Source organism: Haliotis rubra, unplaced genomic scaffold (genome assembly GCF_003918875.1).
Source record: "Haliotis rubra isolate DU_JTF1 unplaced genomic scaffold, ASM391887v1 Scf354, whole genome shotgun sequence".
NCBI lineage: Eukaryota > Metazoa > Mollusca > Gastropoda > Lepetellida > Haliotidae > Haliotis > Haliotis rubra.
Window position 1 is genome coordinate 602186 of NW_025767029.1, and position 13547 is coordinate 615732.

Sequence of the window (13547 nt, forward strand, 5' to 3'; positions counted from 1 at the left end):
CCTCCATTACCCTAAGGTTTGGCCGTCTGGGTGTTTTTTTTCGACCAATCTCTGATTTCTTGAGCTTACAGAGGTTCGTGATAACCCTTATATTCTCACCATTCACCCTTTACATTTTGAATCTTTAAGGTGGAATTATATGAATGAATGACAAACATCGTTATTGCCATCGGGCAGGTAGTATCAACTGTCAACTGTCAACTCTCAATATACTATCAACCACTCTAAGATGAAAAGCAATTAGTTCTTCTCGGGTTCTAATTGCTTCTTTTTTCAGTTAGGATAATAATATTTGTTTCCACAGTAACAACGTTTTATGGTACAGTCGTTTTGAAGATGATGTTCATAGCAAATAGTGCATTCGTGCCATACATGTAGCCTGGCATTGGAATAAGGAAGATGACAAACACAGAACAGACATTTAGGATTGTGTACATTTTGCGGATCTAAAGTATTTTTCAAGTGTATAAACATGCAAAATGAAGTTATTTCAGGCATCGTCTGTTTATTATGACATCAAAGAATACATAGATTATTTACAGCTCATCAACAAACTGTCTCCGATATCGTGCTTTAAGATATGAATCGATCATTTGAGCGATGAAGTTGTTCTGTGTTCTCATTGGCTGACAAGATATCATTCCAAGGTTATGACCGAGCAACAACTATTTACATAAGCAAGAACTAGGGAAATATACATTGACCCTACCTCCCCACAAGAAAAAATGGAAGAGCTTGTTTGTTTTTGTTTTTTTGTGTCTTGTTTTTTTGTGTGTGTCTTCGGTTTTTTGTTTGAGTTGTTTTGATAAGCGGACTGCTTGATTTATCCTTGTTATATGAACATTCTTATGTTTTTTTGCGGAGTTCCGGTTAAACCTGTTATACCTCACTTTTTAACAAGTATACATATTGTTATAATATAAGAAATCTGACATTGTGGCAAAAGAGTGTTATAGAAGGTTTTACTCCTTTGTTTTTTCCACAAATACAGGATATGTTAAAAGGTAATATTGGGCTTTGAAACTCAGAACAGGTCTTTCCTATATCACTTATATGTTTAGTTCTGCGTAAGCCAACACCGCACATTTCATACCATCAAGATGCAAAAAGTTAACCTTAGGTATACCTTATTTTTGTTCGATATCAGCTTTTTCTAAGAAGTTCCCATTAAGATCTAAGATATCATCCACAAAATGTATTCCCTTTTTTGCCATATATTCATAATAAACATTTTTCCCTCTATTTGCATATTATTGTTGAACCATAGAGATTGGCAAAGAATATCTGAGTTTTCGTTTACCTCTGAATAACATTTCTTAAGGTAATGGCACCATACCGATAATATATCTTTCCAAAATGGGTTTGTAACATTTGGCATGATAGGGTTTCGTACATAATCTGCATCAGCAACATAGTTTAATCCTATCAGGTATGCATACATTGGCAATAGAAATACATATAAAATTTTCAGTGATGAATATGAATACAAGCAAGATTGTGTTATGTTACTGTCATGGGCAAGTCCATTTCTAAATTAGGGGTGGCCTGATTTTCTCATTCTGCCTACACTTTTATTATGTCCGTAGGCAGAATGATTTGTAGGCAGAATGAGAGTAAACCGTACAAAGCCGTGTACAACATTGATGCAAATAAGGAGTTTTGATTATCCATGTATTTTAGTTATTATTTGTATTCAGAAGACTTCATTGGGGGGTGGTCTACGATTTTCATAAATAATGACTATCATAATAATTATAAGAATCATGATAATGGTTATGCCTTTTACATATAAAATATCTAATCGCAATTAATAGAAGGTAAGTTAATGAATTGCGACTAAAAGTGGCTATAGACTCAATATTAAAAGTAGGTTTTATGAGAGAGTATGAATTGAGTTTGTGATGGTTTGCTGTCAGCAGCATCCATTGGTCACCAAACGTAAAACTGCCTCATTGATCATACTGCATGACGTAGTATAGTATGACGTAATGTTGCGATGTAAGCCGATCACATAAACGACGTCGAGCAACTCGGCCGGACACTAAAATACGCTAATGAATATTTCATGAGCTGCCAAACAGCACACTGACTGTGGACATATATACAGTAGTAAAATATATGTAGGCCTCAAGCAATGCAGGTCTTACACGGTTGCCAATTACGAGCACGGCTGGCAAACCGGGGCAAATGAGATTCTCTGCACAACAAATATTTTTATGCGACTTTGTCAGCCGTGCCACCGCGCCGTGCAACATCGTCAGGGATAGTTATATTCATCGAACAGCAACAGTGGTCAAGTTCACCCCACACAGACATAGGCTGAAGATCCAGGGATTAAAAAAAGGTCTTCACAGAACCGCTGGTGTTAATGTGAGCTGATTCACACGTACATTATCTTATGGCTTCTAGAAGGTATATTGTAGATCATCAAGATAGTACTCGGGTTATACCATGACGTACTGGAAATGTTCCTGATCAATCTAAATCATGTAACGTACCATTTCTTTTTAGGGATTCTACTGGTATGTCACTGAAGCAATCCTCTTTGAGTGCATTTCCGCTGTCTTAGTGCATTTCCGCAGGCCCAATCTGGACTGTTTTTATCATTTTGTCACAAAACAATGGATATATTAAACGTCAGTGCAATAAGTAGCCAGCCTCGACTATCTCTAGAAACAGATTCCAATTGATACATAGGACAAATTAACTGTTCAAATTATAGGACCACTGAAAGTCAGTGATGACACCAGAAGATAAGCATGTCCTGAGACGAGAGAAAGCTAAGCCAATAATTCATGAACCTAGACCATGGTGTCAGTGTAAAGCCAAAGTGGTGATACCAGGTGATCAATGACGAAGCAAGTGTAGTTCTTGGCACTCGGGATGTGTGATAACTAGTAGTTAAGATAACTATAGGTTATCACGCGGGCGTTTTGGGATGGTTAATATCCTGCATTAGGAATAAACATTGTATTTAGCGGGTTTTGGCGAGCTAAACACATAGTGTTTATTCCTAATGCAGGATATGAATACACAATGCCATTTAGAAAGTGTTCAAATGTAACATGTGCTATATTTTACCGGAATAGCACATGTTATAATACAGGATAATAACCATCACAAAACACACGAGTGTGATAACCTATTCACCATACAATGTCATTCTTACGTTATGTTTTAAAAAATGCGATTTCATAGTGGAATTTCTCCAGTTCCTGGTTTGATGTCATTCTTCCCATGCTTATTCTATAACTACTGAGCACTTGTACACGCACGGACCTCTCACGATATGGGAAAATGACACACTCGGTAAATTTGTTTACATTTCAAACAAATGATGTTTTTCGAGTACGGCGTTCGATTTCACACTGGATGTATTAGGTTGACTGAACCGAGACTCTTTGTATTGGCGACAAATACCATTTGTCATTTTATTGTCAAATGCATGAGGAATTCAGGGACTCATGTAATGGTGTGTGTGTGTGTGTGTGTGTGTGTGTGTGTGTGTGTGTGTGTGTGTGTGTGTGTGTGTGTGTGTGTGTGTGTGTGTGTGTGTGTGTGTGTGTGTGTGTGTGTGTGTGTGTGTGTGTGTGTGTGTGTGTGTGTGTGTGTGTGTGTGTGTGTGTGTGTGTGTGTGTGTGTGTGTGTGTGTGTGTGTGTGTGTGTGTGTGTGTGTGTGTGTGTGTGTGTGTGTGTGTGTGTGTGTGTGTGTGTGTGTGTGTGTGTGTGTGTGTGTGTGTGTGTGTGTGTGTGTGTGTGTGTGTGTGTGTGTGTGTGTGTGTGTGTGTGTGTGTGTGTGTGTGTGTGTGTGTGTGTGTGTGTGTGTGTGTGTGTGTGTGTGTGTGTGTGTGTGTGTGTGTGTGTGTGTGTGTGTGTGTGTGTGTGTGTGTGTGTGTGTGTGTGTGTGTGTGTGTGTGTGTGTGTGTGTGTGTGTGTGTGTGTGTGTGTGTGTGTGTGTGTGTGTGTGTGTGTGTGTGTGTGTGTGTGTGTGTGTGTGTGTGTGTGTGTGTGTGTGTGTGTGTGTGTGTGTGTGTGTGTGTGTGTGTGTGTGTGTGTGTGTGTGTGTGTGTGTGTGTGTGTGTGTGTGTGTGTGTGTGTGTGTGTGTGTGTGTGTGTGTGTGTGTGTGTGTGTGTGTGTGTGTGTGTGTGTGTGTGTGTGTGTGTGTGTGTGTGTGTGTGTGTGTGTGTGTGTGTGTGTGTGTGTGTGTGTGTGTGTGTGTGTGTGTGTGTGTGTGTGTGTGTGTGTGTGTGTGTGTGTGTGTGTGTGTGTGTGTGTGTGTGTGTGTGTGTGTGTGTGTGTGTGTGTGTGTGTGTGTGTGTGTGTGTGTGTGTGTGTGTGTGTGTGTGTGTGTGTGTGTGTGTGTGTGTGTGTGTGTGTGTGTGTGTGTGTGTGTGTGTGTGTGTGTGTGTGTGTGTGTGTGTGTGTGTGTGTGTGTGTGTGTGTGTGTGTGTGTGTGTGTGTGTGTGTGTGTGTGTGTGTGTGTGTGTGTGTGTGTGTGTGTGTGTGTGTGTGTGTGTGTGTGTGTGTGTGTGTGTGTGTGTGTGTGTGTGTGTGTGTGTGTGTGTGTGTGTGTGTGTGTGTGTGTGTGTGTGTGTGTGTGTGTGTGTGTGTGTGTGTGTGTGTGTGTGTGTGTGTGTGTGTGTGTGTGTGTGTGTGTGTGTGTGTGTGTGTGTGTGTGTGTGTGTGTGTGTGTGTGTGTGTGTGTGTGTGTGTGTGTGTGTGTGTGTGTGTGTGTGTGTGTGTGTGTGTGTGTGTGTGTGTGTGTGTGTGTGTGTGTGTGTGTGTGTGTGTGTGTGTGTGTGTGTGTGTGTGTGTGTGTGTGTGTGTGTGTGTGTGTGTGTGTGTGTGTGTGTGTGTGTGTGTGTGTGTGTGTGTGTGTGTGTGTGTGTGTGTGTGTGTGTGTGTGTGTGTGTGTGTGTGTGTGTGTGTGTGTGTGTGTGTGTGTGTGTGTGTGTGTGTGTGTGTGTGTTTGTGTGTGTGTGTGTGTGCGTGCATTCGTGTGTGTTTGCGTGCATCTTGTCTTGGATATGCAGGGGTGTGAGGTGCTGGTACTACTCCCCCACCATATGGTACAAACACCAATGTCATGAAGTAATGTTGCCAACGAAACGGCAACTCTAAGACACAGCATTAACACTACGTGAAGTTAAAGACAACATCATTATGACAGCTCTTTCAGCGAAAGTTCCGTTGGGTGACGTTAGATGGCACAGATTAGCTTTCGTAGAACAGTGTCATGGCGACAGTGTACTGCCTGTAACTAAAACAGCTTTCCGCTCCTGATTAGGTAGTATATTGATTATTAAGTTCCCCACCTTTCTAAACACCCAGACAGCTTTTCTCTGACACTCTCAGCTGTTTTGACAGTACCTAACGGTGGTTTGTGGAATGGATGTACATTCTTACAGGAACGGGAGTTGAACTGAATGGCTAATATTTTTAGACAGTATCATACACTTGCTCACAATTTTCGTGCAAGTAACAGAAAGGTCATATGTCATGCTTTTTTCTCTCAGGTCACACCAAAATAATGTTCAAAATGGCGATATCTCAACTGACTCACTTACCCTTGAATACAGCTAGTTAGTTGTCTTTGTGAATAAATCGAATTGGGTTAAACACAGCTTTTAACAATATTCCAGTTACATTTATCACGGCCTGTTAACCTAATATGACAGCAAACCCAGAAGTAACGCGGGTTCCAGACGTTTACCGTTTTGGTGAAACAAGCCATGGTATCGTGCTCACACACATAGAAACATAAATGGGGCAAACCAACATTCAAACCCGCAACCATAGGTTTCTGGCACGTCCAAGGGCCGCAACTCCTACAAATCGTGGCCTGGGATGCCGACGCCAGTCTCACAATATTAGACATTGTATACTAGAAGAAATATACCTGGCAGGTACAGGAATCAGTACCAACAGATTTACATCAAGAATCAGTGTACTGTGTAAGGCCGGGACATTATACCCTAACAACTCCTAACAGAATATTGTTACATATAGTACTAAGAAGATTGATGCATGAAACAGGAAGAGAACATTGATTTTCAATAAATCATGTTCTCTCGCACATGTCGTTTTCCTTAGAAAATCATTACTTAATGAGTATCCCCATCAATTATAATGTTTATATATCTTGGCCATCACCAATGCATAACCACCACAGAATGTAGTGTTGTGAAGCAATGTTATACGTTGTGCAACAATGTTTCAACTGCTATACATTGTACCTGTAGATTCGAGTAGGGGTACTGGTGTGTTAGATTTAGACAGATCTTCAAATGGCTTCAAGGACCTTATTCTAGGAGCATCTGCTTTAGTGTCCAACCATGATATGTTATGTACCCTCATACCATAACGCTGTCGCCACCAAACTGTCGACGCTGAACAACGCACGCTTCAGAATACCGTTCACCTCGCCGTCTGTACACCCTTGCCCTGCCATCTGAGCTGTCCAAATGAAATCTCGACTCGTCAGTGAACACAACACCATCCCTATCTTTGGACATATTGCAGGTCGTTGGGGCCGGATGTTGTGCTCCCTCAGTTTCGTACAGTCCTTGAACTGATTGGACGTAAGCCAGGAATGGTCCGAGCAGTCAAACCGGCAGTCTTGAATCGATTCCTGAGAAGGGTCAGCCGAATGTGGTTGCCTTGCTGACGTGACGTCACACGTAGACGGCCGGTCAAATCTATCGTCTTCCCATTATGTTGAAAACGTCTTCATAGAGATGAGATCGTGTTTCGATGGACACGAAAATGTCTGGCAACTTCATTTTGGGCCATTCCAGTTTCCATCATACCCACGGTCATGTCATGACATACGCGCAGTTTATGTTGAAATTAACGTGTTTTCCACAACAGTCAGAGGCTAGAGAATAATCAACCGTTCTTCAATTTCCAATATCAGGTGTGTGAACTCCAGTTGTCAAAAAGCATGCAAAAAGTGAGTAAGTCCATTGATCACAAAGTGCACGTGTCACGCGCCATACGTGACATCAACCCATGGCCCCGAGGGACCAGTGAACAACGTATTTATCTTACTGAACACCTCAATGGTAATTTTGAACTGTTTGAAGCACGGTATTGGATCGTAATAAGGAGTACCGGAGTTAGGCAACACTCCAAACCTTACTAACACGAAGTACCAAACGAAATCCCACAGTTCGGCATTTCTAGAGGGTAACATAGAAACTGTTACTCGGGGTTACTTGTACGGTACATTGATTGGGTCAGCCAATCAGAAAACGACATTTATGTGTGACTGACTGAGTTTGGTTTTACGCCGCTTTTAGCAATATTCCAGCAACATCACGGCGGGGACACCAGAAATGGGCTTCACACATTGTACCCATGTGGGGATTCGAACACGGGTTTTCGGCGTGACGAGCCAACGCTTTAACCACTAGGCTACCCCACCCCCCCATTTATGTGTGAGGTAAGATAAAGGGAGTTGCACATTGTATGTGCTGGATCCAGTTCCCTTACATAAGAAAGTTTTGCAACCAGATTTGCTACATCATTAAAATGAAAGAAATGACTTCCATTGGTCAAGAGATGACCCTCGACAAAAGGCAGTAGAAGTCACTCTAGTTGTATCAGTAATCAGTTGTTATCACCATGCTCGATTGTCGGGGGTATTGTACCAGTATCACCACCTTGCACTCCCCTCTGGATCCGCCTATGGCATGTTCGTTTGCTGCCGGAACACACTGAACTCTCAGTCCAATCAAAATACACTCAGGAGCACAGAACAGTGCTGGGACGTTACTTCCAAAATGAAACGTTGCTGGTGAATAGGTCATGGTTATTTAACATTATAGAATGAGGATATAATACGCTAGATAGTCGAAGATGTCATATCACATAACGTCAATGTAAACTCTTCATGACATCAGATGACTTGTCTACTAACGGGTTGTTCGCCTACGTAACGGGTTTGATAATCTTGCCTTTGAAAGTTTTGTATTACCACGGAAGGAAATTGCAAGGTTCTGCTGGCCGTCGTTGTCTATTAGCCTGTTTGTACTCATTCATCACTACCAGGACCAGTGTCAGACGAGGACACTAATGCAACCTTTACTATCCTAGACTTCCCGCTTTTAGATAGGTATTCCGGTCGGCCATAACTACCGGAATAACAATGTCTCTGTGCTTTATGTGAAAACGAAACAGAGTGATATTTGCCGTTGCACAGCGGCGTCCGTCCAAAGGGTTGTCCAGTGATCTCTGTCTAAACCGGTGCCCTGTGATCTCTGTCTATACCAGTGTACAGCAGTCTCCGCCCAAAGGTTTGTCCAGTGATCTCTGTCTAAACCGGTGTACAGCGGTGTCCGTCTAAAGGGTTGTACAGTGTCCTCTGTCTAAACCGGTGTACAGCGGTGTCCGTCTAAAGGGTTGTACAGTGAGTGTTCTCTGTCTAAGCCGGTGTACAGTGATCTCTGTCTAAACCCGTGTACAGCGGTGTCTATTTAAAGGGTTGTACAGTGTTCTCTGTCTAAACCGGTGTACAGTGGTCTCTGTCTAAACCGGTAAACAGCGGTGTCCGTCTAAACCGGTGTACAGTGATCTTTGTCTAAATTGGTGTACAGCGGTGTCCGTCTAAAGGATTGCACAGTGTTCTCTGTCTAAACCGGTGTACATTGATCTCTGTCTAAACCGGTGTATTGTGGGCTCTGTAAAAAAACGATTTACAGTTGTCGCCGTTTAAAGAGGTGTACAGTGGGCTCTGCCTAAACGGTTGTACATTCAGCTCTGTCTAAACGGTTGTACAGTGAGCTCTGTCAAAACGGTTGTACATTGAGTTCTGTCTAAAGTGTTGTACATTCAGCTATGTCTAAATGGCTGTACAGTGGGATCTGTCTAAAGGATTGTACATTCAGCTCTAACTAAACCATCATCATCCAGCAAAGTTGCCAGTTCAGACACAATACCGTACTATTCAGTTTGCCAAGTAGTATTGGGCCGTTATACTATCAGCCTTTTTGTCCTAACAACACACTGCTTGTGTCGAAGTACGAATTCGACGTATCATCGATGGTGATCGGAAGTTCGAGTGAATGGGTTTTACTCAACTCACGAACATAGTTTTTCACTTACCAAACGCAAGCTTGTGTCTTCTAACAATGAATCTGCAAAATGCTATGGTTTTGACAGGTTTCAGTTCCGTCTGTGACGTGGTATCACTCTCCTGGTTTTCCCCTTGTCCTTCCATCCTCTTACTGTTGAAATCTTTGTCTCCCTCAGAGTTTTCCTGGCCTAACGTCACTTCGATTGTTTGAGGGGTAGAGTTGTCTCCCATGATTCAATATGGCGGTCTCGTTGTCAGAGGTTGAAATCTTTAAAGCTCTGTTTCCAATACCTGAAATGGGAAAAGGAAGAAGTTTTTATCTGGAGCTGAAGTGGCCACATTATGCATAAACTCTCATTCCCAAACTGCACACGTTATTCCATTGTAGAAGTGTGTTGCTACCATAGGGATTAATTACATGGGAAAGCGGTAGGGTAACATTTTAATTCTTTGTTTGTCGTGGACCCGTGAAGACCCGGATCAGAACTGGTCCTCAGCAACCCATGCTTGTCGTGAGAGCCGACTGACAGGATCGGGTGGTTGGGCCCGCTGACTTGGTTGACACATGTCATTGTATCCCAACTGCGTAGATCGATGTCCATGCTATTAGTCACTGTATTGTATTATTTACAGCCAGTCACCATATTGGAATCTTGCTGAGTGCGGCGTTCAAACAAACAATTGTTTGTCGTGAGTACTTTGTATAATTGAATATATATTAGTTGTTCGTTATTTGGTACAAAGATGAGAAGTACGGATTACAAATTTAAGAGGACGGATGTACCATTATAAGAAATAATTGAACATGTCAAGGGTATGTGTTACGTTGTCTGTGTCCTAAATGGAACAGAGACAGATAAACATCGATGCAAAACACGTTAGTGGTTTCTGTTTTTTGCGTGATGGTTCAGATTAATCGCGTGATTGGTTTGCTTTTCTGCATCAATTGTCCGGGTTTCCGCACGAATGTTCCGGGTTCGTGCGTAACTCTGTGTCAGCATGTATCCTGCTGGTTGCATGCAGTCAGCTACCCAGGGAAGCACATGCTTGATGTTCGCAATTTGCCAATACATCTGCTTTAAGTGTACTGATATATTCGACGATACTACACTATTTGTGAGAAAAGGTATAATTGTTATATCTTTGTTATAGGAACATCAGTTCTAATGAACCCTCATTATAGGGTTACAGCTTTTTGTCATAATAATGTAATATCGTTATATCATAATAGGGTTAATATCCACGTGTTGAACATTATTGCGAGACCACCAGCTAACAATTCACATATTGTGTACTTGTTAACACCCCCTAACCTATGCTTGGACGTGTTGCACGTGGAGTAATGTGGCTGTACAGTAACTGTGGATGAAATATCACGATACTTGTTGCCACACAAACCTAATCTTCCATGGGATTAAAGTCCCCACCAAGTATTCCGTTAACTTGTTTGAGTGGCATTCAGAAGTTGGTGTGATGAACAACGAGGAGAGTTCTATGGATATACAACTTCTTTAATATAAAGTGAGCGACGTTTCGGTGTAGCTACTAACACCGTAATGAGTCGCTCACCGAAACGTCGCTCATTTTATATTATCCGCCGTCTTTATGGACACGTGGCAGTTTCAGCCATTAACAAACTCCACAGCTTGATAACGATGTTAGTAGCTACACCGAAACGTCGCTCACTTTATATTACAGAAGTTGTATATTCATAGAACTCTCCTCGTTGTTCAAGTATTCCGTTACTTTGTTTACGAATCCGCCAAAATACTTGGTGCCACACAAACCTGATCTCCCATGGGATTAAAGTCCCCACCAGTGAACATGTCATTTCGATAACACTTGAAGATATAACAACGACACTCGCATGTCTTTATTGGTACATCAAGAATGTTCAGGCATTTAATGTATGACATTTAATCACTAAAACGCAAATTGATAAATTAAGACATTGCATTGATAATGAATTTTCTTCAATAGACTAAACTGCATTGGACATAGGATCCTTCATGGCCTGGCGGCATGTTGTGCGTCATGCTAGTTCCTTGTGGAAGTAGTCAGATGGGAAACGCTATGGAAAAGTACGCAAGGACGTAATGTAAGCATTAGATTGAATGATGCATCCACGGTCGCGTGGAGCCAGTTTCGTTTGCAAGACTGACTGACTGACTGAGTTTGGTTTTACGCCGCTTTTAGCAATATTCCAGCAACATCACGGCGGGGGACACCAGAAATGGGCTTCACACATTGTGCCCATGTGGGGATTCGAACCCGGGTCTTCGGCGTGACGAGCCAACGCTTTAACCATTAGGCTACCCCACCGCCCCTCGTTTGCAAGAAAATCTTCAACATTTTAATAACTGTAAGTGAAAGCGAGAGAAACATTTTCATCACAAATACATGGGAAGGCAAATAAACTGTTCTCCTCAAAAGTAGGGAAATGCAATACACGTATTGCACGTGACTCGTGCATCCAAATGTCAAGTTATTTCCGTTTTGTCGATAGAATACAAAAATGAATTAACATGAAATTACAGATACAAACGCTCCATGAATTAAAAGTCCGTCGGGAGATCAAAGCTATAATATGTTTACTATGAAATCAATACAATATTGATAATTTGAATGCCATGTAGGATCGATATTGGTATAAATTTCGACCAGAGAATTAGTCATGTAACTGTACCGAGCATTTTGAGATGAGCTACATTCACCGGCTGTTGTACGGTATTCCGGAGACCTCTGGACGTTCTGGGCCCATTGATTCCTCGCTCTGTCACCTGCCTGTTGTGGTCTATTGCCAGTTATGTGAGCGATGTAGTCTTGAAACGCAATCTGCCTGTTCCTAAAGTCTTTCCTGCCACAGATAGCCAGGGGCATTAATGATGCTACCTTAAACAGTATCCAATAACCCAGATCTTAATTAAAGGGCATGTATGGCAAAATGTAATTTGCGATTTTCTTGCTGATATAATTTCCCTCTATTTCCAAGCGAAAAATAAATATTAATAGACGTATACAAATGATTATTGCTGAATCTGTAGTATATATACTGGACAAAAATAGTTAGGGATATATGTAAATTTTGAAATTATGAATACTGACCTCTTTATTCATTACACACTGATAAAATATCAATCATAAAATAACAATATCCCTAACTTATTTTGTCCAGTAAAATAGTATCTTTCTAACAATGTGATAATATCATACCTTAAGTAAACGATAATATTTTAACTGTATAATTGCTAATAATGAAATATGTTTCACATTAATGTTGAATAAATATTTCCTGTAAATAATGAATACTTCAAAGTGTGAATGTCTGTATGATTTGATGATGGATAAACCTGTCCTCAAGATGGTTGTCAGACCATTGTCTCCTCCGTGTTAATGGAAGGTAACTGTCGGTTCACTAACCAACATTGATTCATCTTGGTACAAGCTGTCTGGCAACTGGGCGTAGGAGGCCACCAAAATGCCATATCATATTTAGTTCTGTGTTTGAAACCAACTTTGATCTTGACATTGTGAGTAATCAGATGTCGCTACCTAGCTTTTTGACGACCATCCTGTTTGGATACAATAAACCAATTCCATCAATGAATGTCTGTTATTGATTGACGCCCAAGGTAGACATTTATTATCGAAGGATGTGCAAACGGAAAAGTCCTGTAAAGCAATTTAAAAATCCGAGGCGGTAGCAGCCAGGATTTGTGAAATTCAAAATTTCCACTGCTAGTTCAACACTGTTTTAACTCAAGTGGCGTGTTTCCATATGGGGAACACTTTCGCCTGTCCTTTTTCATCGCCTGCTATCTTATTTTCCCCGTTTTTCAAATAAATATTTTTGGGAAGCAGTGTCATTGAAAACTGCAAAATTGCTATGTTGGATCACTTGCCCTTTAAGCTCGTTTCTGTTCAGTGTGACAGTTGAGTTAAAAACTGATCCCCTGGTAATCCGTCTGACGGTGCTCCCAGTTTGTTTGCATTTCTTTTAATGTTTCCCTTGTGTCTCGTCATCAAATAAATGACGAGTTAAGTTGTCACGAAGCTTTTTGGCGTTATCATCATCATCATCATCATCATCATAATCATCATGATTACCATGTGTCATTGTGATATTGCTGGAATATTGCTAAAGGCGGCGTAAAACCGAACTTCCTCACTCACTATCATTAATCAGCTAATGTCATTTAGGCAGTTATCCCTGATGTTGTCCCTCAATTCAGTCAATCAGACAGCACACTGCCCCCGCCAGATTGCCACTGTTGTCCCTCAACTCAGTCAGTCAGACAGCACATTGCATCCACCAGATTGCCACTGTTGTCTGACAATTCAGTCAATCAGACAGCACATTGCCCCCGTCAGATTGCCACTGTTGTCCCTCAACTCAGTCAGTCAGATAGCACCCTGCATCCACCAGATTGCCACTGTTGTCTAACAATTCAGTCAATCAGACAGCACATT

At 41.5% G+C, this 13547-nt stretch overlaps 1 protein-coding gene across 2 annotated transcripts in view; it reads right to left on the reverse strand.

The window, feature by feature from the left end:
* The window catches only part of LOC124285166 (protein dispatched homolog 3-like), a 34971-nt gene that overhangs the window by 16731 nt on the left and 4693 nt on the right, over positions 1-13547 (reverse strand). For both annotated transcript variants that reach the window (XM_046721348.1, XM_046721347.1), the window contains exon 2: positions 9107-9368. In XM_046721348.1, the coding sequence (XP_046577304.1) occupies positions 9107-9308 (202 nt within the window). In that variant the 5' untranslated portion in view covers positions 9309-9368. The remainder of the gene's footprint in view (positions 1-9106; positions 9369-13547) is intronic.